The 20,903-nt window shown below is 39.2% G+C and overlaps 2 protein-coding genes across 5 annotated transcripts in view; both read left to right on the top strand.

Annotated features, from left to right (window-relative positions):
• Positions 1-14,879, top strand: part of sulf2a (sulfatase 2a) — a 191,723-nt gene extending 176,844 nt beyond the window's left edge. For 2 of the 3 annotated variants that reach the window (XM_062046591.1, XM_062046583.1), the window contains exons 18-22: positions 3,421-3,563; positions 3,673-3,781; positions 3,874-3,907; positions 4,201-4,254; positions 12,692-14,879. In XM_062046591.1, coding sequence (XP_061902575.1) covers positions 3,421-3,563; positions 3,673-3,781; positions 3,874-3,907; positions 4,201-4,254; positions 12,692-12,722 — 371 coding nt within the window. In that variant the 3' untranslated portion in view covers positions 12,723-14,879. The remainder of the gene's footprint in view (positions 1-3,420; positions 3,564-3,672; positions 3,782-3,873; positions 3,908-4,200; positions 4,255-12,691) is intronic. The other variant, XM_062046599.1, reaches the window with a different exon arrangement.
• Positions 14,880-17,494: 2,615 nt separating this feature from the next.
• Positions 17,495-20,903, top strand: part of arhgap46a (Rho GTPase activating protein 46a) — a 99,156-nt gene continuing 95,747 nt past the window's right edge. For both annotated transcript variants that reach the window (XM_062046570.1, XM_062046562.1), the window contains exon 1: positions 17,495-17,638. In XM_062046570.1, the coding sequence (XP_061902554.1) occupies positions 17,625-17,638 (14 nt within the window). In that variant the 5' untranslated portion in view covers positions 17,495-17,624. The remainder of the gene's footprint in view (positions 17,639-20,903) is intronic.

Below are 20,903 nucleotides of genomic sequence, written 5' to 3'. Positions count from 1 at the left end.
AGACCGCCTTAAAAAACAAAATGGAATTTTCCATTTTTCTATGAACGATAAAACACTGAATATCGACAACATATGAACGTCACACCCCCTCTCGATCGACATATTTTACAATTAAGCAAAACGCAACAAAAATGCAATAAACACAACGAAATATGAACGCGAAGGGTAAAAAAACAAAACACCAACAATCTGATACATCTGATATATCACTAAGCTTTACAACTTTGTTGTAAAAATCTACTTCCGCGTCTGTCCCTGACACCCGCATTTCAGGCTGGTCGCTCTGGAAACACTCTGTGGAAAAGCTTCCCACCCACACTGCTTGGTGCCTCGTCTGAGCTGCTGTGACTTAGATTACCATAGTTTCTACCGTATTTTCCGTACTATAAGGCGCACCGGATTATAAGGCACACCTTCAATTAATGGCATATTTTAAAACTTTGTTCATATATAAGGCGCACCGCATTATAAGGCGCATAGAATAGACCAGTGTTTCCCACACATTCATTTATTTGTGGCGGCCCGCCACGAAAGAATTACGTCCGCCACAAATTTTTTTTTTTTTTTTTTTTGTCCTGTCCAGCTTCTCAGGCAAATCATATAGTTGATGTAGATGCCTATATAGGCTGTTCAGATTTACTTTACAAAAGAGAAGTGTAGGATACTTCTCTTGTTGCCTTATTTGTATTTGACCACTACTGTTTTCTGTTTATTTGTTACTGACTGTGGCAGGACACTTCTGCTTCTGTTTCACTTTATGTTGCTGGTAAATAATATGGTTGTAGTAGAAGGCTAAAGTTAAATTATTTAGTATGCACTAATTAAAGGGGCAGAGCTTTAAGAGACACTTTAGCTTTTATATTTTATAAGATATATTTTTTGTAAGAACCACAATTAATAAATATATTTCAGTGAATAACTTATTGTTCAAATCTGTATATAAATATGTACATAAAGTGTTGTAATTATATTGTAAAATGGATGGCTGGATGGATGGATGGATGGATGGATGGATGGATGGATGGATGGATGGACGGACGTTTAAAACAAAACTGTTATTATTAATTAGTAAGTATACATGTTTTGAGCCTTTTTAGAGAAAATCATATCATTGTAGTAAATAATGCAAATTACTTGATGATGTCATGGTGACCACGCCCATAACCACGCCCCCACCGCCACAGGTATCTTGGCAGTTTATGGGAAACACTGTAGACGCTACAGTAGAGGCTGGGGTTACATTATGCAACAAATGTCAACAAAACAGTCAGATAGGTCAGTCAAACTTTATTAATAGATTACAAACCAGCGTTCTGACAACTCCGTTCACTCCCAAAATGAATAAACAGCTGTTTTATTATTTTCCCCAGGTAAAGTCAGTGACGTGGTGTTTTGTTGATCTTTTAACAACAGCAAGGTACAACACGTAGTGCAACATTTATATCACATAGTGGAGGGGAACTTTTCCCTGATTCAATAAACAGGTAAAAACCAGTGATACTGTTACGGTAAATCAAACGTTAGTGCAATCACAATATAGTAACACTCGAAATAGTGCAGAGCAATAACAATATGTCAATAACTCAACGTTGCTCAAACGTTAATGTCACACAACACAACACACAAAATAAACATGTAAAGCTCACTTTATGAAGTTATTCCTCATCCATGAATCCCTCTAATTCTTCTTCTTCAGTGTCCAAATTAAACAGTTGGGCGAATACGGCATCTCGTCGAAGTCGTCATTAATCGAGTCAGTGTCGCTGCTGCTCTATTCCCGTGTTCTACTGCGTGACTGATCGTCTTAAGTTTAAACTCTGCGTCGTAAGCGTGTCTCTTAATAGGAGCCATTTTGGGGTCTTTACATAAACAAACAAATGGAGATGAAACGGCACGCCTCGCACAGTCATATATCCCAGCATGCACCGCGCTCTTCTTCTTCTTCTACGGGGGAAAATGAAGATGGGGGGAAATGAAGTCGGCGGCCGCTTAACGTAGTTGCGATTGATTGATTGATTGAAACTTTTACCTGTTGGAGGCTCAATATTGGTCCATATATAAGGCGCACCGGATTATAAGGCGCACTGTCAGCTTTTGACAAAATTGGAGGTTTTTAGGTGCGCCTTATAGTGCGGAAAATACGGTAATTAGATTACCATGGTAACTACTATATCAGGGGTTGGCAACCTTTACCACTCAAAGAGCCATTTTGACCAGTTTCACAAATTAAAGAAAACAATGGGAGCCACAAAACTCTTTTGAAATTTAAAATGAAATAACACTCCATACAAAGTTTTTTTTTGCTTTGTGCTATGTATAAACCAGGGGTTTCAAACACGCAGCCCGCATCTTAATATGAAAATGTAATGTTAGTGCGGACCACGAGTTTTATATGAATGGTGCTTGACAGCGTCATACTTGCCAACTCTCCCTATTTTAGCGGGAGATCCCCGAAATTTAAGTCCACGTTTCTCTCGAATGTCTGCTGATTTTCACCCAAACAACAATAATTGCGCCCTCTACAACCAGCATTGACAACGTGCAAGTCCAGGTACATGTTGTATGCAGCTTCTGCTTGCACACGTATGTGACAGCAAGGCATACTTGGTCCACAGCCATACATGTTACACTGACGGTGGTGATATAAACAACTTTAACACTCTTACTAATATGCGCCACACTGTGAACCCACACCAAACAAGAATGACAAACACATTTCGGGAGAACATCCGCACTGTAACACAACATAAACACAACAGTACAAATACCCAGAATCCCATGCATCCCTAACTCTTCCGGGCTACATTATACACCCCCGCTACCACCAAAAACATCGGGAGGGTGGGTTGTAAGTATGCAGTTGAGCGGCATCAGAGTGGTGAAAGAGCCGCATGCAGCTCCGGAGCCGCGGGTTGCCGACCCCTGTACTATATCATGCAAAAGCGCAGATTCCAACCATTGAAATACTTTTTATAGTTCAAGACTTACGGTTATTTGAAAACATCACTGCACATCATAATGGCAGCTACAGTTTCCATCTTAAAGATCTAAAAAACATTTTTGGGAATGTCCGGCGGGCCAGATTGAAAAGCTGAACGGTCCGCATGTGGCCCCCGGGCCTTAATTCGCCCAGGTCTGTGTTACGGGGTTCCCGGTGATATTTGCTACACCAATTAATGGCGGGGAGGCCGGTAACTCTTATTTTTGCTTGCCTAATAAACCCTCTGAAGTTGAGGTACCACTAAACAACCTTGTACTCCGACAAATACCGTGTGTTGTATGGAAAGAACACCACAGATAGAAGGATGGAATGATCCAAACTGTGCTGCTCGGTGGAAACATGGTCTATGTTTAGCATCCCAGTACAGGTATGATGAAAACAAAGTTGTGACATCCGTTTTCCACCCTTCCCTCCCTCAGTGGGCCCATTCTGCGCATGCACCAGCGCCAACAACAACACGTACTGGTGCCTGCGGACCATCAATGACACACACAACTTCCTCTTCTGTGAATTTGCTACTGGTTTCCTGGAGTATTTCGACCTCAACACTGACCCCTACCAGGTATCCAGACAGGAAATGACTTCCCAGCTCACAAACATGTGCCGACTTTCCATTTCAGGCAGGGGGCCTTACGATTTCAAATTGGGTTTTTTTGGTATTGTGCTTGCAGCTGATGAACGCTGTCAGCAGCCTGGACCGCGACGCTTTGAATTCCCTGCATCAACAGCTCATGGAGTTGCGTGGGTGCAAGGGACATAAGCAGTGCAACCCTGAGAAGGGTGAGGAAGAAGCCGCCGAAGGCAAACATGATCGAGTGTGGCGTCTCCGCTCATGTCTGTGCGAGACTTATGTTACTTCCATTTCTTTTCAGGAGGCAAAGAACGAAACTACTTTAGTGAATACAGGTATTGTGTTCCCTCTCTTTCCTCCTGATTACTTTTACACACTCTCACAGATGGAATTCATGTTACAAAAAGAAGCCCCAGGGCGGTTTTAACTTCCCGAGTGTTTTCTCAAATTAAACTGAAACCGATCCCTTCAAACAGAAGCCTGTGACGGCCACAATGCAAACATGCTCTTTTTCGTTATGAAGTCTAATTAATTGTCTCTGCTGTCTGTCCTTGTGTGTGTGTGTTTACACCTGTGTGTTTGTCTACATTTGCTCTGCACGTGTATAACCGTGCTGTGCATGCTTCAGGCCAGTTCATCGTCGAAAGAGGCCAAAAGTGAAGAAACCGTCCTCCAAGTCGCTGTGAGTTTGTCATACCCCCGTCTGTTTCTCTTGTAGCTAGTCAAGCTCCCCCCCTTCCAACCACATTTTACTTTGCTCATGTGGCCTACCAGCATGCTGTCACTTAAATTCCATGCACCTGTATTGCAAACATCAGTGACTTGCGGTCAAGGTAGGCATAAAAAAGGTATTTGTCCATTGAACTCTGTTATAAATGTATTTTATGTCGGATAAGCAAACACAGGCAAATATATATTGCAGCGTAACTGGGGATCAATATTAGGACCAATATTGTTCAATCTCTAGATGGCCTAACAGCAGGGGTGGGCAATTAATTTTTACCGGGGGCCGCATGAGCAACCCGAGCACTGCTGGAGGGCCACATCGACAATATTTCAATTAAATTTTGCTCAATATTATTTTTGATATATACCGTAAGATAAATAATAATAATAATAATTAATAATAATAGTAATACTTCAACATAGTGTGTGTAACAGCATTCCATGACTAATATAAATAAATTAACATTAATAATAAATGACAGTAAAATAAGCACACGTATGACTGAGGAGTCATAGTGTAACTTTGTGTGGTGTTTGAGTTGTCCGACTTTTTGTGTGGCCATAAACGCACCAGTGGTTTAGTGCTATGCGTGTTGGTGACAGATGACAAGTTGGTTTTGGCCTGGTTTGTACGGCAGAAAATGACTAGTTTTTCGAGATAGAAGTGTTTTACTCATGTTTTTGGTGTGGTTATGTCCGAATATAAACAGTTTTGCTCAATAAAGTGATCGATATAATTCCTGTCCTCGAAGCATCTCGATAGACGTTACAATAATTGAACGGTGTTCAATTGAACGGTGTTGACGAACACCATTAGGGCCGCTTGTTGTCACTGTCACTCAAAGTTGCATTGCAAAATTCCATAGAATAAATATGTTTATTTTGTACCCCGCCTTCCGCCCGATTGTAGCTGAGATAGGCTCCAGCGCCCCCCGCGACCCCGAAGGGAATAAGCGGTAGAAAATGGATGGATGGATGGATGTTTAGAATTCAGATGGGATTTGATTTGGTGCGCGGCATATACTTGCTGCGCGCAGCGCACGCTTGAGCAGTGCGCAATTGCGCAGGCACGCACCTTAGAGGGGACGTTGCTTTGCAGTTCATGCCTTGTTGAAAACACGGCATTCCTCATCAACTTTTCTCTTTTTAGCGTCTCGGGTGTAAACCGTGCATCACTTGTCGCTGCATGTGCACCTTCACTCGCAGGTTACACACGGACACACGCCCATAAATAATACTTTTCAAAATAAAAGCAGCACAGTTGTATTGCGCGCACGACATAGATGTTTTTTCAACTTTATTTTGTAATTGCAGCTGTTCACATTCACTCACAATCACGCACACGCATATGTCCACACGGAAGTAATACAAATAACGATTTTCAAAACAAAAGCAGCACCGTTGTATTGCACACTCGACATAGATACTTTTTTAAATTGATTTTGTAATTTATAATTGGCCTCACGCGGGCCGGACAGGGACGCACAAAGGGCCGGATGCGGCCCGCGGGCCGCAGAATGCCCAGGTCTGCCTAACAGCATGCTGTCATTTAAATTACCATGAATTGATTTACGTGGACCCCGACTTAAACAAGTTGAAAAACTTATTCGGGTGTTACCATTTAGTGGTCAATTGTACGGAATATGTACTGCACTGTGCAATCTACTAATAAAAGTTTCAATCAATCAATCAATCCAAACATCCGTGACGTGCAACCTTTGTTGGCAGATGAGGTTCAATGATGATATCAAACCAGTATTTGTTAGGGAAGTTAAAAGTTGTTGGTTTTTTTAACTGAATTCATGCAACTGAATTTTTTGCGTTTGAATTTTGTGAACTGATTTTTTTTACATCAATAATGCCGAAAATGTTAGGAGCCAGATGAGGTGGTTCGGGCATCTGGTCAGGATGCCACCCGAACGCTTCCCTAGGGAGGTGTTTAGGGCACGTCCGACCGGTAGGAGGCCACGGGGAAGACCCAGGACACGTTGGGAAGACTATGTCTCCCGGCTGACCTGGGAACGCCTCGGGATCCCCCGGGAAGAGCTGGATGAAGTGGCTGAGGAGAGGAAAGTCTGGGCTTCCCTGCTTAGGCTGCTGCCCCCGCGACCCAACTACGGATAAGCGGAAGAAGATGGGTGGTTATTGAAACAAAAATCAGTGTTTTAAAATTCAGTGTAAAAAATGTCAGCGTGTAAAAAGTATGTGTAAAAAAAAAAAGTCATTGTTTAAAAATTCAGTAAAAATTATGTGTAAAAAATTAAGTTTACAAAAAATCAGTGTGTAAAAAATTAGGTGTAAAAAAAAAAAAATCAGTGTATAAAAATTAATATGAATAAAGCTAAATATGTTCTGGACCAGAAAATCACTTCATATTCTCTACTACTCGCTAGTGCAGAGGTCACCAACGCGGTGCCCGCGGGCACCAGGTAGCCCGTAAGGACCAGATGAGTAGCCCGCCGGCCTGTTCTAAAAATAGCTCAAATAGCAGCACTTAACAGTGAGTTGCCTCCATTTTTTAAATTGTATTTATTTACTAGCAAGCTGGTCTCGCTTTGCCCGACATTTTTAATTCTAAGAGTGACAAAACTCAAATAGAATTTGAAAATCCAAGAAAATATTTTAAAGACTTGGTCTTCATTTGTTTAAATAAATTCATTAATTTTTTTACTTTGCTTCTTATAACTTTCAGAAAGACAAATTTAGAGAAAAAATACAACCTTAAAAATGATTTTAGGATTTTTAAACACATATACCTTTTTACCTTTTAAATTCCATCCTCTTCCTTCCTGACAATTTAAATCAATGTTCAAGTAAATGTATTTTTTTATTGTAAAGAATAATAAATAAATTGTAATTTAATTCTTCATTTTAGCTTCTGTTTTTTCGACGAAGAATATTTGTGAAATATTTCTTCAAACTTATTATAATTAAAATTCAAAAAAATTATTCTGGCAAATCTAGAAAATCTGTACAATCAATCAATCAATCAATCAATGTTTATTTATATAGCCCTAAATCTCAAGTGTCTCAAAGGGCTGTACAAGCCACAACAACATCCTCGGTACAGAGCCCACATACGGGCAAGGAAAACTCACCCCAGTGAGACGTCAAATTTAAATCTTATTTTAAAGTATTTTGAATTTATTTTAAAATGTTTGTTCTGGAAAATCTAGAAGAAATGATGATTTGTCTTTGTTAGAAATATAGCTTGGTCCAATTTGTTATATATTCTAACAAAGTGTAGATTGGATTTTAACCTATTTAAAACATGTCATCAAAATTCTAAAATTAATCTTAACCAGGAAAAATTATTAATGATGTTCCATAAATTATTTTTTTTAAGTTTTTGTCTTCTTTTTTTTCGGTTGAATTTAGAATTTTAAAGATTCGAAATTGAAGATAAACTATGTTTCCAAATTTCATTGTTGTTTTTTTCGTGTTTTGTCCTCTTTTAAACCGTTCAATTAAGTGTAAATATCATTAATTATTAATAATAACATAGAGTTAAAGGTAAATTGAGCAAATTGGCTATTTCTGGCAATTTATTTAAGTGTGTATCAAAATGGTAGCCCTTCGCATTAATCAGTACCCAAGAAGTAGCTCTTGGTTTCAAAAAGGTTGGTGACCCCTGCGCTAGTGTTACCATATCTGAGTTATTGTGCAGAAATATGGGGAAATAACTACTAAGGCGTGCTTAAATGTACTAATTGTGTTTCAAAAAAAGTTGGTTAGGATCTTGAAAATGAAAAATCTTCATTTAACCCTTGTGTAATGTTCATATTGTTGTTACTCAGCCAGCGTTTGTGGGTCTGATGGACCCGTTGCATTTTGTGGCTTTCAATGCCTTACAATCAAACACTTTTATGTTAAAATACTGAACAGATGTTTATTGGGATAAGGTAAACATCTGTTCAGTATTTTAACAGAAAAGTGCTGGACCCGTTGCATTTTGTGGCTTTTAATGCCTCACAATCAAACACTTTTATGTTAAAATACTGAACAGATGTTTATTGGGATAAGGTAAACATCTGTTCAGTATTTTAACAGAAAAGTGTTTGATTGTGAGGCATTAAAAGCCACAAAATGCAACGGGTCCATCAGACCCACAAACGCTGGCTGAGTAACAACAATATGAACGTTGCACGGAAAATTCCTCTGCCAGTTTCTGCATCCCACAGGGATTCTTCTTTTGTGTTTCTGCACCTGCGGTTCCCACACAAGGTTGCAACATTGTTTGTCAACACTGTCTGCTCTCATTTTCTCGCACATTTGACCCACTGATGTTCTGTGTACCTACACTCTGTCCTCCTCCTTTCTAGTCCTGCTGTGTGTGTGTGTGTGTGTGTGTGTGTGTGTGTGTGTGTGTGTGTGTGTGTGTGTGTGTGTGTGTGTGTGTGTGTGTGTGTGTGTGTGTGTGTGTGTGTGTGTGTGTGTGTGTGTGTGTGTGTGTGTGTGTGTGTGTGTTGGGTGGGTGCGTGTGGTACACAGAACATCAATTTCCACACTTCTATTAGCCCCGGGTCCAGTGGACCCCGGACATCTTATATGTAGTAGAAATGTGTAGGGGGGTGTATGGTGTGTGGTCATTAAATATGTATTCTGATATATGTTCTTCACAGAAAATGAGCCAAAGTCAGTGAGTCTCAGTTTGAAAAATTAATTAATTGTATCAGTATGTGGAATTAAAATATGGTAGGGATTAAGCAAATAATTCAAACGGTGTACCAATATGATCCATTTTAAGAAACTGTTTAAAGTACAAGGAAGAAGAATCCAGATAAACATCCTAAACCTTATCAAAAAATGACAGTCTCATTCATCTCATGTGAATCACAACTTACTTAAATATTCACTTCGTTGATATTGTTTGTGTCAAAGATTGAGTACAAGTAGTGAACCAACAAATTTTAGTTATTACTATAAAACAGAAAAGGGGTAGGATTAAATAAGATCTGAATCTTCCTACTCCCTTTCGGACATGTTGTAATGAGAAATTGGAAATATGTGATGCACCATATTGCAACCGTATGCATGTTCAAAATAAACTAATGCCATAAATACAGGGTCGAGATGAGGCTGCGGCGAGCCAAGCCTACCCTGTGATTGCACAATCCTCTTCCAAACTGGCTTGAAGTCTGGTTAGTCAGCAAGTAGTCGCTGATATAATGTTATCAGAAACATTTAATCTACACATTGGTTTTCTACACCCTGTGCAGTGTCTTTAAAGTACAAACGTAAGTGTGACATTATATTTGCTAATGGGACAATAAACCGTAGAGGAATAGGCACACAGTTTTTCGCCTCACTGTGAGCTGGCACGGGCTTGTCGCTGCCATCTTTCTACAGAGAAGAAAATAACGTGTCTGTATTCCACAAAAACTGCCTTTATGAGCCTCTATTTAAACTACCCAGAAATCATTCCCATTTTTATATTAGATTTGAAGTTCATATTATCATCTATTATTACACTTTCTCTCCTACTGTTAATGAATAGCAATATTTTAGTTTGACTGAAATTCTAATATAATCTGTTCTTGTCAATTTCTTCTGTTATCATTTGTTTTAGCTTCTGTGTGCTCTCTCCTGAACAAAAGGCAGTTATATCGTCTGCAAGATGTACTAACTTTAAGTCCTTTGTAATTTTACAAATGTCGTTTTTACAGAGATTGAACCATTCTGGTCCCAGTATTGATCCCTGGAGTACGCCGCCAGATATATTTACAGCTGTAGACGTGTGTTCGCCTAGCTCAGAGGTCGGCAACCCAAAATGTTGAAAGAGCCATATTGGACCAAAAATACAAAAAATAAATCTGTCTGGAGCCGCAAAAAATTAAAAGCCTTACATAAGTGTTATAATAAAGGCAATATAATGAAGTGTCTATATTAGCTATATTAGCCTACCATCAAAGGCTGACGCAAATCTTCGTTGACAGAAATGTTGTATTTTAATTTTTATTCTACACATTGGAAAACATTAGTAAAATGGAGGTTTCTCAGAGAATGAGATAACTCCTGGAAATTACTGGCTTTTAATGGCCAACGGTATAGATGTGTGTGTCCAAGTTTAAGGAAACGGCAGGCTGTCTTTTAATATATTTATTACAATCTTTGCAAGCTGGGTAATGTTTGCTGTGGTCTGGAACAACATGGCACACAAACAACTATCAGAAATAAAGCCAATATTACATACAGATAATGTGTCATGAGACATGCAAATATAAATCAAATACACAGAGGACATAAGTAAAGGATATTAAATGAGCTCAAATATACCTACAAACGAGGCATAATGATGCAATATGTACATACAGCTAGCCTTAATAGCATGTTAGCATCGATTAGCTTGCAGTCATGGATTGACCAAAAATGCCTTATAAGCACTGCAGCAAATCAATCAAATCAACAAAGCTCACCTTTGTGCATTCACGCACAGCATAAAACGTTTGGTGGACAAAATGAGACAAAGAAGGAGTGGCATAAAACACGTCTTTCTGCGCAGCATCGGAGAAAGTAGTACATGCAAAGAAAGTACGATGAGTTCAAGGATCACTGAATTTTGTACGACAAAACGGTGCTTGCCAAATACTCTCGTCAGTGAAGCATGTATAACATAAACAGTGGGATTTCGAACTATTAGGAAGGTTTGTGTCATGTTTGTCCTCCTACAGAAAAACTTTTTTTTTCTTCAACTTTTTCCATTTTCTTACATCTCTGAAAGAGGTCCAGGGTAGAGATGTCCGATAATATCGGACTGCCGATATGTAATATCAGAAATTATCGGTATCGGTTTCAAAATTATCGGTATCGGTTACAAAAAGTAACATTTATTACTTTTTAAAACGCCGCTGTGTACACGGACGTAGGGAGAAGTACAGAGCACCAATGAACCTTAAAGGCACTGCCTTTGCATGCCGGCCCAATCACATAATATCTACGGCTTTTCACACACACAAGTGAATGCATACTTGGTCAACAGCCATACAGGTCACACTGAGGGTGGCCTTATAAACAACTTTAACACTGTTACAAATATGCGCCACACTGTGAACCCACACCAAACAAGAATGACAAACACATTTGGGGAGAACATCCGCACCGTAACACAACATAAACACAACAGAACAAATACCCAGAACCCCTTGCAGCACTAACTCTTCCGGGACGCTACAATATACGCCCCAACTCAACCCCGCCCACCTCAACCTCCTCATGCTCTCTCAGGGAGAGCATGTCCCAAATTCCAAGCTGCTGTTTTGAGGCATGTTAAAAAAAATAATGCACTTTGTGACTTCAATAATAAATATGGCAGTGCCATGTTGGAATTGTTTTTTCCATAACTTGAGTTGATTTGTTTTGGAAAACCTTGTTACATTGTTTAATGCATCCAGCGGGGCATCACAACAAAATTAGGCATAATAATGTGTTAATTCCACGACTGTATATATCGTTATCGGTTGATATCGGTATCGGTAGATAAGAGTTGGACAATATCGGGATATAGGATATCGGAAAAAAAGCCATTATCGGACATCTCTAGTCCAGGGAGCCACTTGGGTGGCGCTAAAGAGCCGCATGCGGCACTAGCTTCCCATATTGTTCCCTATTGGTTAAGTATCATACCCACTTCAAGACCAACCCTCTGATTTATCGTTGTAATTTGCACTGTAAGATATTCTGATTAGTTGTGTCTAATGCTTTTGTTAAGTCCATAAACGCTGCAGCTGCACACTCGGTAGTTCTTTCCAAGCCAACAGTTACTTACAGAATTTGGTATGCAAATAAAGGTAGGACCACAAATGTTTCTTAGTTTTTATGTTTATCCTGTTATTGAGCAACCGAGAGCACAAGTTCAAAGTTAATAGATAGTCACACACACACTAGGTGTGGTGAAATTACTCTCTGCGTTTGACCCATCCCCTTGTGCCACCCCCTGGGAGGTGAGGGGAGCAGTGAGCAGCAGCGGTGACCGCGCTCGGGAATCATTTTGGTGATTTAACCCCCAATTCCAACCCTTGATGCTGAGTGCCAAGCAGGGAGGTAATGGGTCCCATTTTTATAGTCTTTGGTATGACTCGGCCGGGGTTTGAACTCACGACCTACCGATCTCAGGGCGGACACGCTAACCACAAGGCCACTGAGCAAGGTTCAAAGGTTTAAGAAATAAGTCAGCCTCACCAGCCATGAATGTCACCGCAAGTCACTGGCAATCCTTTCAAGTAAACATGGCAATGCAGACGCCCTGTTCTGTCCTGTCGTATCATGTCGACTGTCGCTGTATTGTATTGTCGTTTTCTTACTTCTAGGATCAGACCACTTCAGACCGGAGCCTTGCTTGGTGAAGTAGTAATTACCACAAATCACACGTGAACTTTGCTATGTTCTCTTGACAGGGGCCAGATTTGGGAAGGATGGGTGGGTTAAACTCTCCCACGACCGACCACACACGACACGCGCCGATGGACCGGAACCTGTACTTCATTAGTCTGGGTTCGGATTTATGACGGAGATACCGATAAGAGGCGTAAAGAAACTGCGAGGGGAGCCTCCGTTCATCCTGGCACTTTTCATTCCCCGTGTAAGCTCCCATCAACTATGAACGTCCACACGTCAAATGTCGGGACACTCTGTGATGCGCAAGCTCCTGGGCCTACACTGCTTTGTAGATAATAAGAATTAGCTTTAATCACCCATGAGACACTGGACATGAGCGGACCGAGCTGCTGCTACCCATTCATGTAGTTTTGTGGCACACGCTTAACCCTAGCAATACCACCCACCGCATATTTTTTTATTGTCCGTGCAAATACTTCTGTACGAATGTGGACTTTGAATTGTATAACTGACCTTTCGCCATGATCTTTTGTATCATAGTTGAACTTTACTCTCATGAATGTCCTCATTGAGGCGGGTCTGATCAACCCAACCGTCCAAAATACACTACATTGCCAAAAGTATTTGGCCACCTGCCTTGACTCGCATATGAACTGGAAGTGCCATCCCATTCCTAACCCATAGGGTTCAATATGATATGGGTCCACCTTTTGCAGCTATTACAGCTTCAACTCTTCTGGGAAGGCTGTCCACAAGGTTTTGGAGTGTGTTTAAAGGAATTTTCCACCATTCTTCCAAAATTGCGTTGGTGAGGTCACACACTGATGTTGGTGGAGAAGGCCTGGCTCTCAGTCTCCGTTCTAATTCATCCCAAAGGTGTTCCGTCGGGTTCAGGTCAGGACTCTGTGCAGGCCAGTCAAGTTCATCCACACCATCCATGTCTTTATTGACCTTGCTTTGTGCACTGGTGCACAGTCATGTTGGAAGAGGAACGGGCCCGCTCCAAACTGTTCCCACAAGGGTTGGGAGCATGGAATTGTCCAAAATGTTTTGGTATGCTAGAGCATTCAAAGTTCCATTCACTGGAACTAAGGGGTCAAGCCCCACTCCTGAAAAACAACCCCACACCATAATTCCTCCTCCACCAAATTTCACACTCGGCACAATGCAGTCCGAAATGTACCGTTCTCCTGGCAACCTCCAAACCCAGACTGGTCCATCAGATTGCCAGATGTAAAAGCGTGATTCATCACTCCATGAACGCTTCTCCACTGCTTTAGAGTCCAGTGGCGACGTGCTTTGCATTGAACTTGGTGATGTATGGCTTAGATGCAGCTGCTCTACCATGGAAACCCATCCCATGAAGCTCTCTGCGTACTGTACGTGGGCTAAATGGAAGGTCACATGAAGTTTGGAAGCTCTGTAGCAACTGACTGTGCAGAAAGTCTGCGACCTCTTTGCGTGGCCGAGTTGCTGTTGTTCCCAAACTCTTCCATTTTCTTATAGTAAAGCCGACAGTTGACTTTGGAATATTTAGGAGCGAGGAAATTTCACGACTGGATTTGTTGCACAGGTGGCATCCTGTGACAGTTCCACGCTGGAAATCACTGAGCTCCTGAGAGCGGCCCCATTCTTTTACAAATGTTTGTAGAAACAGTCTCCATGCCTAACTGCCTAATTTTATACACCTGTGGCCGGGCCAACTGATTAGGACACCTGATTCTCATCATTTGGATGGGTGGCCAAATACTTTTGGCAATGTAGTGTATTCGTGTCATAGCTAACTCCATTCCCCACCTTTGTATTGTCAGTACCACACAGTCTCCATCCAGCTTGCTATATAATATATACCATGGTGCTACAGGATAATGATACAGAAACGCCGTGTGCTGTACAGTACAGTTTGTAATTGAATGTATGTTGTGCAATTAATATAAATGTTTACAATATTTTTATAATAGCGAAGAGGCGGACCTCACTGTGTGAGTTGAAACAGGGAGACTTGTAGATAGAGGAATGTTGAATGAGGAAATTCTGACGCCTGCAATTTGTCTTTTGCTTCTTTACATGGGAAAAGCACTTCAAAGGATTCACTGTGAAGACATCGATCTATAGAATTTATGAGGAACACAACAACGTTATGAACCTGATGATGTGATTTTAAGCGATCTACCTTTTCTCCCACTTTTTTTCCCCCTCTAGCAGTTTGCCTGAGTGCTGGTAGTCATTGTGAATAAAGTCTTGTTTGACCATCAAGTGTCCAGCAGAGGTCGCTGTTTGTCCGTATGGTAACACTTAGTGTCGCTTTATGGTTCCGTAATAATTAGATTATTATAGCGACATTTCACATGCACATACTAAACACTGAGTTGTGTTTCGAGGCTACAGGTAAAACAGCTCAACTGAGACATGTCTTGTTTGATTTAAAAAAATTAAAAAAAAAGTTAAATAAATTCAAGTACAGAAGTCCTATTTAGTAAAATGTAAAAATTAAGCAAACAGAAAAAGACCAGCGATGGGAATTTCAGCTCTTTTCTGTGGCTCGGCTCCCAGAGAGAACTTAGTTCTTTCTTTGTATCAACAAGCCCTAATGCAGGGGTCCCCAAAGATGCCTCATTTGGTGCAGTTATTTAAACTTTTTAATTGTGCAAAAGCAACATCCACCAAAGCCCTGCTGTGTCCTATAACGTATTCCCCTTAGTTTGTAAATAGAGATGCTTTAAAAATGTAATATCGGAAATTATCGGCATCGTTTTTTTTTATTATCGGTATCGTTTTTTGTTGTTTTTTTCTTGTTTTTTTTTATTAAATCAACATAAAAAACACAAGATACACTTACAATTAGTGCACCAACCCAAAAAACCTCCCTCCCCCATTTACACTCATTCACACAAAAGGGTTGTTTCTTTCTGTTATTAATATTCTGGTTCCTACATTATGTATCAATATATATCAATACAGTCTGCAAGGGATACAGTCCGTAAGCACACATGGTTGTGCGTGCTGCTGGTCCACTAATAGTACTAACCATTAACAGTTAATTTTACTAATTTTCATTAATTACTAGTTTCTATGTAACTGTTTTTATATTGTTTTACTTTCTTTTTTATTCAAGAAAATGTTTTGTTTTATTTATCTTATTTTATTTTATTAATATTTAAAAAAAGGACCTTATCTTCACCATACCTGGTTGTCCAAATTAGGCATAATAATGTGTTAATTCCCTGACTGTATATATCAGTATCGGTTGATATCGGTAATTAAAGAGTTGGACAATATCGGATATCGGCAAAAAGCCATTATCGGACATCCCTATTTGTAAACATTACAATAGTACCATACTACCTGTCTTTGTTTATAATGTCTATTTTCTGCTGGATCTACTCTCTATTTTACGCTGCAGCTGTTACATACACTGTAATATTGTACATGGTCATTGTTATATATTGTATATATTATATAAAAATATAACATAATATAACGCTTCCGTCATTCTACCCCAGGGCAGCTGTGGCTACGAAAGTAGTTTACCACCACCAGGTGTGAATGAATGATGGGTTTTTAACATGTAAAGCGACTTTGGGTACTTAGAAAAGCGCTATATAAATCCCAGGTATTATTATTATTAATATATCAGTATATCATATACTGTATATATAATATGTAAATATTATATTTTATTTTGCTACTACGGTATTTTTTTAGTCTACTTTATACCTGCATTATCCTTTCCATCCTTTGTAACTGAGCTACTGTGTGGAACAAAGTCTAAGAATGTAATATATTTAAACAACGCGTCAAAAACACACATTTGTGAAAATAAATAAAATAACTTAAAAATATCGATCCCATGTTTGATCCCATCACTCTAGTATTTGCCACTATTTGCTATTAATGCAACAAATAAAAAAAATAGGGTTGATTATCCGTGTTCTGTTGAATCAAGTTGTTTTGTCGAGCTACCAGTTGCAGTGATTTAAATAAATAAAAAATATTTGTAGTGCGAGTGACAAAGTATACACGACGTAAATCTACACTAAGTAGTTCATTTTGTCAGCTAATACTCTTATATTGTTCAAATCAGTAACCGGTAGTAAAACTCCTCCTTTTCTCATGGCCCAAAGAGTTCACAGTATAGCACTATACATGATCATAATACCAGGGCGTCCAGTGAGGGGCATTTTGTACTCCCTCGTCCCAGGAAGAATGCTTTGCGGAAATCTTTTATTTATAGATCTTTATCGCTCTGGAATAACCTGCCTCCAATTCTCAACGGCACTGAAAGTAAACAGGTTTTTTTAAAATAAAGTAATATTTTATCTGAGTCTTTAAATTAGTTCGCTCGTTGATGATATGTTTGGTTTTATATTGTGTAGTTACATTTATATGGTAATTATTATTCTGTGACTGTAAATTGTTTGCTTTGTTTTCTTATTGATGCTTTTATTTTTTTATTGTTTTCTGTATTGTGTAGTTATAATCATATGCTTTTACTTGTAATTGTATTGAATTGTGGACCCCAGGAAGACTAGTGGGTTGTTGAGGCAACCAGCTAATGGGGATCCTTAATAAAAATCAAAACATTTCTATTTGTTTCGAGGACAATTTGATGCGCATGCTCAGTAGCGACGGGTAGCTCTCTTTGACAAAGTCGCTCGATTCGTCAGAACAGCCGCTCTAAGTCGATGGGAGTCGACTCTTCCGAGTCGCAACAAAGCATCTTACTCGTTCGCCGCGAGTCGTTTCCAAATAGTTCGGATGGTTCACGTATAGCCCACGTCCCAAACTCACGTGCGAGGGGGCGGAGTTTTTGGTCTTCATCCTCCCAGGACACCCCCCACCCCCCACTCCCTCCTCCTCCTCCCTCGTCCCTCCTTCTTTACTCCACAGTCGGCAGTGTGCTGCGTGGACCTTCACCTCGGACTCCAACTCAATTTTATCTCAGTTTGCGCCTTTTTTTTGTGTGTGTGCTCTTTCTACAATGTAAAGAAAATGTCCGGGACTAGGTAAGTTGTATCTTTAAAAAAAAGTGACTGAAAGTTGTAAAGGTTTAAACGTCACGTTGGCTGGTGAGCAGCACGCCGAAGCACGTCTCTTTACTATTGTTTCCACGCTATTTTTATTGTATGTTAATCTGTAACGTTTCACAGTCATGGTTGTTATTTTTCAATGTTATTTTTAATTGTGACGTTGTTAAAAGCTTTGAACTTTAAGAACACGCAAAAAGGCAGCTTGCCTAAGTCGAGTCTCCATTCAGTGATGTTGGTCTTTAATAGTAGACGTGGAGTGTTCTGGTCCACTTCTCTGTTTGCTTTAGCTACAATGCAACTTAAGTATGATTTAAGAGCGCCCATAACTGCCCATTTGCCTTCTGCTGCACTTGCACTGGTGCATGACTTTCTGATGTTCTCCACATGCTGGTTTCCTCAGCAACTTTTTATTGCTTCCATGTGCTAACAATCCATATATTCTATGTAAAGCTACTGAAATATGTGCATTTAATAGCTCGGTTTTTTTTAGGTCAAAAATGCAACGTTGTGCATGAAAGATGCTAAAACTAATTCAATGTAGGTCAAAACTTTTGACATGTTGACTCTGCGGTGTTGAAATTAATTCGATTGGTGCTTGCTTCTCCCTCAAAACAGAAACATTTTAACTTGTAACATGCCTTTTAAAAAAACACCTAACCTTTAGATAATAAATGTACAAAAACAATACTAGAGAATAAACTACAAACAACTACAGTAGTTTTATGAAGTAATGTCATAATAATGCACATAATTTTATCTTAGAGAATGGGCTTTTACACTATCCTTCCAGCTACTTCTCTGTCAAACACACCATCAGCAGCTTTTCCATACTTTCATGGATAAATGTCCAATGTTGAATTATTAATCTAATGCTAGTGGCTGGTGTTTTTGACTCGTTTTGCTTCAAATTATTGTATAAAAACAATACAATAGATTAAAGTTAAAGTTAAAGTACCAATGATTGTCACACACACACTAGGTGTGGTGAAATTTGTCCTCTGCATTTGACCCATCCCCTTGGGGAGCAGTGGGCAGCAGCGGCGCCGCGCCCGGGAATCATTTTGGTGATTTAACCCCCAATTCCAACCCTTGATGCTGACTGCCAAGCAGGGAGGTAATGGGTCCCATTTTTATATAGTCTTTGGTATGACTCGGCTGGGATTTGAACTCCAACCTACCGATCTCAGGGCGGACATAAACTAATAACAACTTCAGTAGTTTTGTGAAGTAATGTCATAATAATGCACATCATTTTATCTTAGAGAATATACTTTTACAGTATCTCCTTCCGGCTACTTCTCTGTCAAACACACCATCAGCAGCTTTTCCATACTTTTGTGGATAAATGTCCAACGTTCAAATATTATTGTAATGCTAGTTGCTGGTGTTTTTGACTCATTTTGCTTCAAAATATTGTATAAAAACAATACAATAGATTAAACTACAAACAACTACAGTAGTTTTATGAAGTAATGTCATAATTATGCGCATCATTTTATCTTAGAGAATGGACTTTTGCAGTATCTCCTTCCGGCTACTTCTCTGTCAAACACACCACCATCAGCTTTTCCATACTTTCATAGATAAATGTCCAACGTGCAAATATTATTTCAATACTAGTAGCTGGTGGTTTTGGCTCATTTTGCTTCAAAATATTGTATAAAAACAATACAATAGATTAAACTACAAACAACTACAGTAGTTTTATGAAGTAATGTCATAATGCACATAATTTTATCTTAGAGAATGGACTTTTACACTTAGAGAATGGACTTTTACACTATCTCCTTCCGGCTACTTCTCTGTCAAACACACCATCATCAGCTTTTCCATACTTTCATGGATAAATGTCCAACGTTCACATATTATTTTAATGCTAGTGGCTTGTGTTTTTGGCTCATTTTGCTTCAAAATATTGTATAAAAACAATACAATAGATTAAACTACAAACAAATTCAGTAGTTTTATGAAGTAATGTCATAATAATGCACATAATTGTATCTTAGAGAATGGACTTTTACAGTATCTCCTTACAGCTACTTCTCGGTCAAACACACCATCAGCAGCTTTTTCATACTTTATGGATAACTGTCCAATGTTTAAATATTATTTTAATATATGTATGGTGTATTTTATATATATATACCGGTATATATATATATGTATGGTGTTTTTGACTCATTTTGCTTCAAAATATTGTATAAAAACAATAAAATGGATTAAACTACAAACAACTAAATCAGTTTTATGAAGTAATGTCATAATATTGCACATCATTTTATCTTAGGGAATGGACTTTTGCAGTATCTCCTTCCGGCTACTTCTCTGTCAAACACACTATCAGCAGCTGTTCCATACTTTCATGAAAAAATGTCCAACGTTCAAATATTATTTGAATGCTAGTGGCTGGTGTTTTTGGCTAATTTTGCTTCAAAATATTGCATAAAAACAATACAATAGATTAAACTACAAACAACTACAGTAGTTTTATGAAGTAATGTCATAATAATGCACATAATTGTATCTTAGAGAATGGACTTTTACAGTATCTCCTTACAACTACTTCTCTGTCAAACACACCATCAGCAGCTTTTTCATACTTTCATGGATAACTGTCCAATGTTCAAATATTATTTTAATATATATATGGTGTATTTAATATATATATATGGTGTTTTTGACTCATTTTGCTTCAAAATATTGTATAAAAACAATACAATAGATTAAACTACAAACAACTACATCAGTTTTATGAAGTAATGTCATAATAATGCACATCATTTTATCTTAGAGAATGGACTTTTGCACTATGTCCTTCCGGGTACTTCTCTGTCAAACACACCATCAGCGGTTTTGCCATACTTTCATGGATAAATGTCCAACGTGCAAATATTATGTTATTGCTAGTGGCTGGTGTTTTTGACACAAGGTTGGGAACATAGAATTGTCCAAAATGTTTTGGTATCCTGGATCATTCAAAGTTCCTTTCACTAGAACTAAGTGGCCATGCCCAACTCCTGAAAAACAACCCCACACCATAATTCCTCCTCGACCAAATTTCACACTCGGCACAATGCAGTCCGAAATGTACCGTTCTCCTGGCAACCTCCAAACCCAGACTCGTCCATCAGATTGCCAGATGGAAAAGCGTGATTCATCAGTCCAGAGAAGGCGTCTCCACTGCTCTAGAGTCCAGTGGCGACGTACTTTACGCCACTGCATCCCACGCTTTGCATTGGAC

This window comes from Entelurus aequoreus, linkage group LG01 (genome assembly GCF_033978785.1).
Source record: "Entelurus aequoreus isolate RoL-2023_Sb linkage group LG01, RoL_Eaeq_v1.1, whole genome shotgun sequence".
In the NCBI taxonomy this organism is placed as follows: domain Eukaryota; kingdom Metazoa; phylum Chordata; class Actinopteri; order Syngnathiformes; family Syngnathidae; genus Entelurus; species Entelurus aequoreus.
This window is presented reverse-complemented; position numbering and strand designations above follow the sequence as displayed.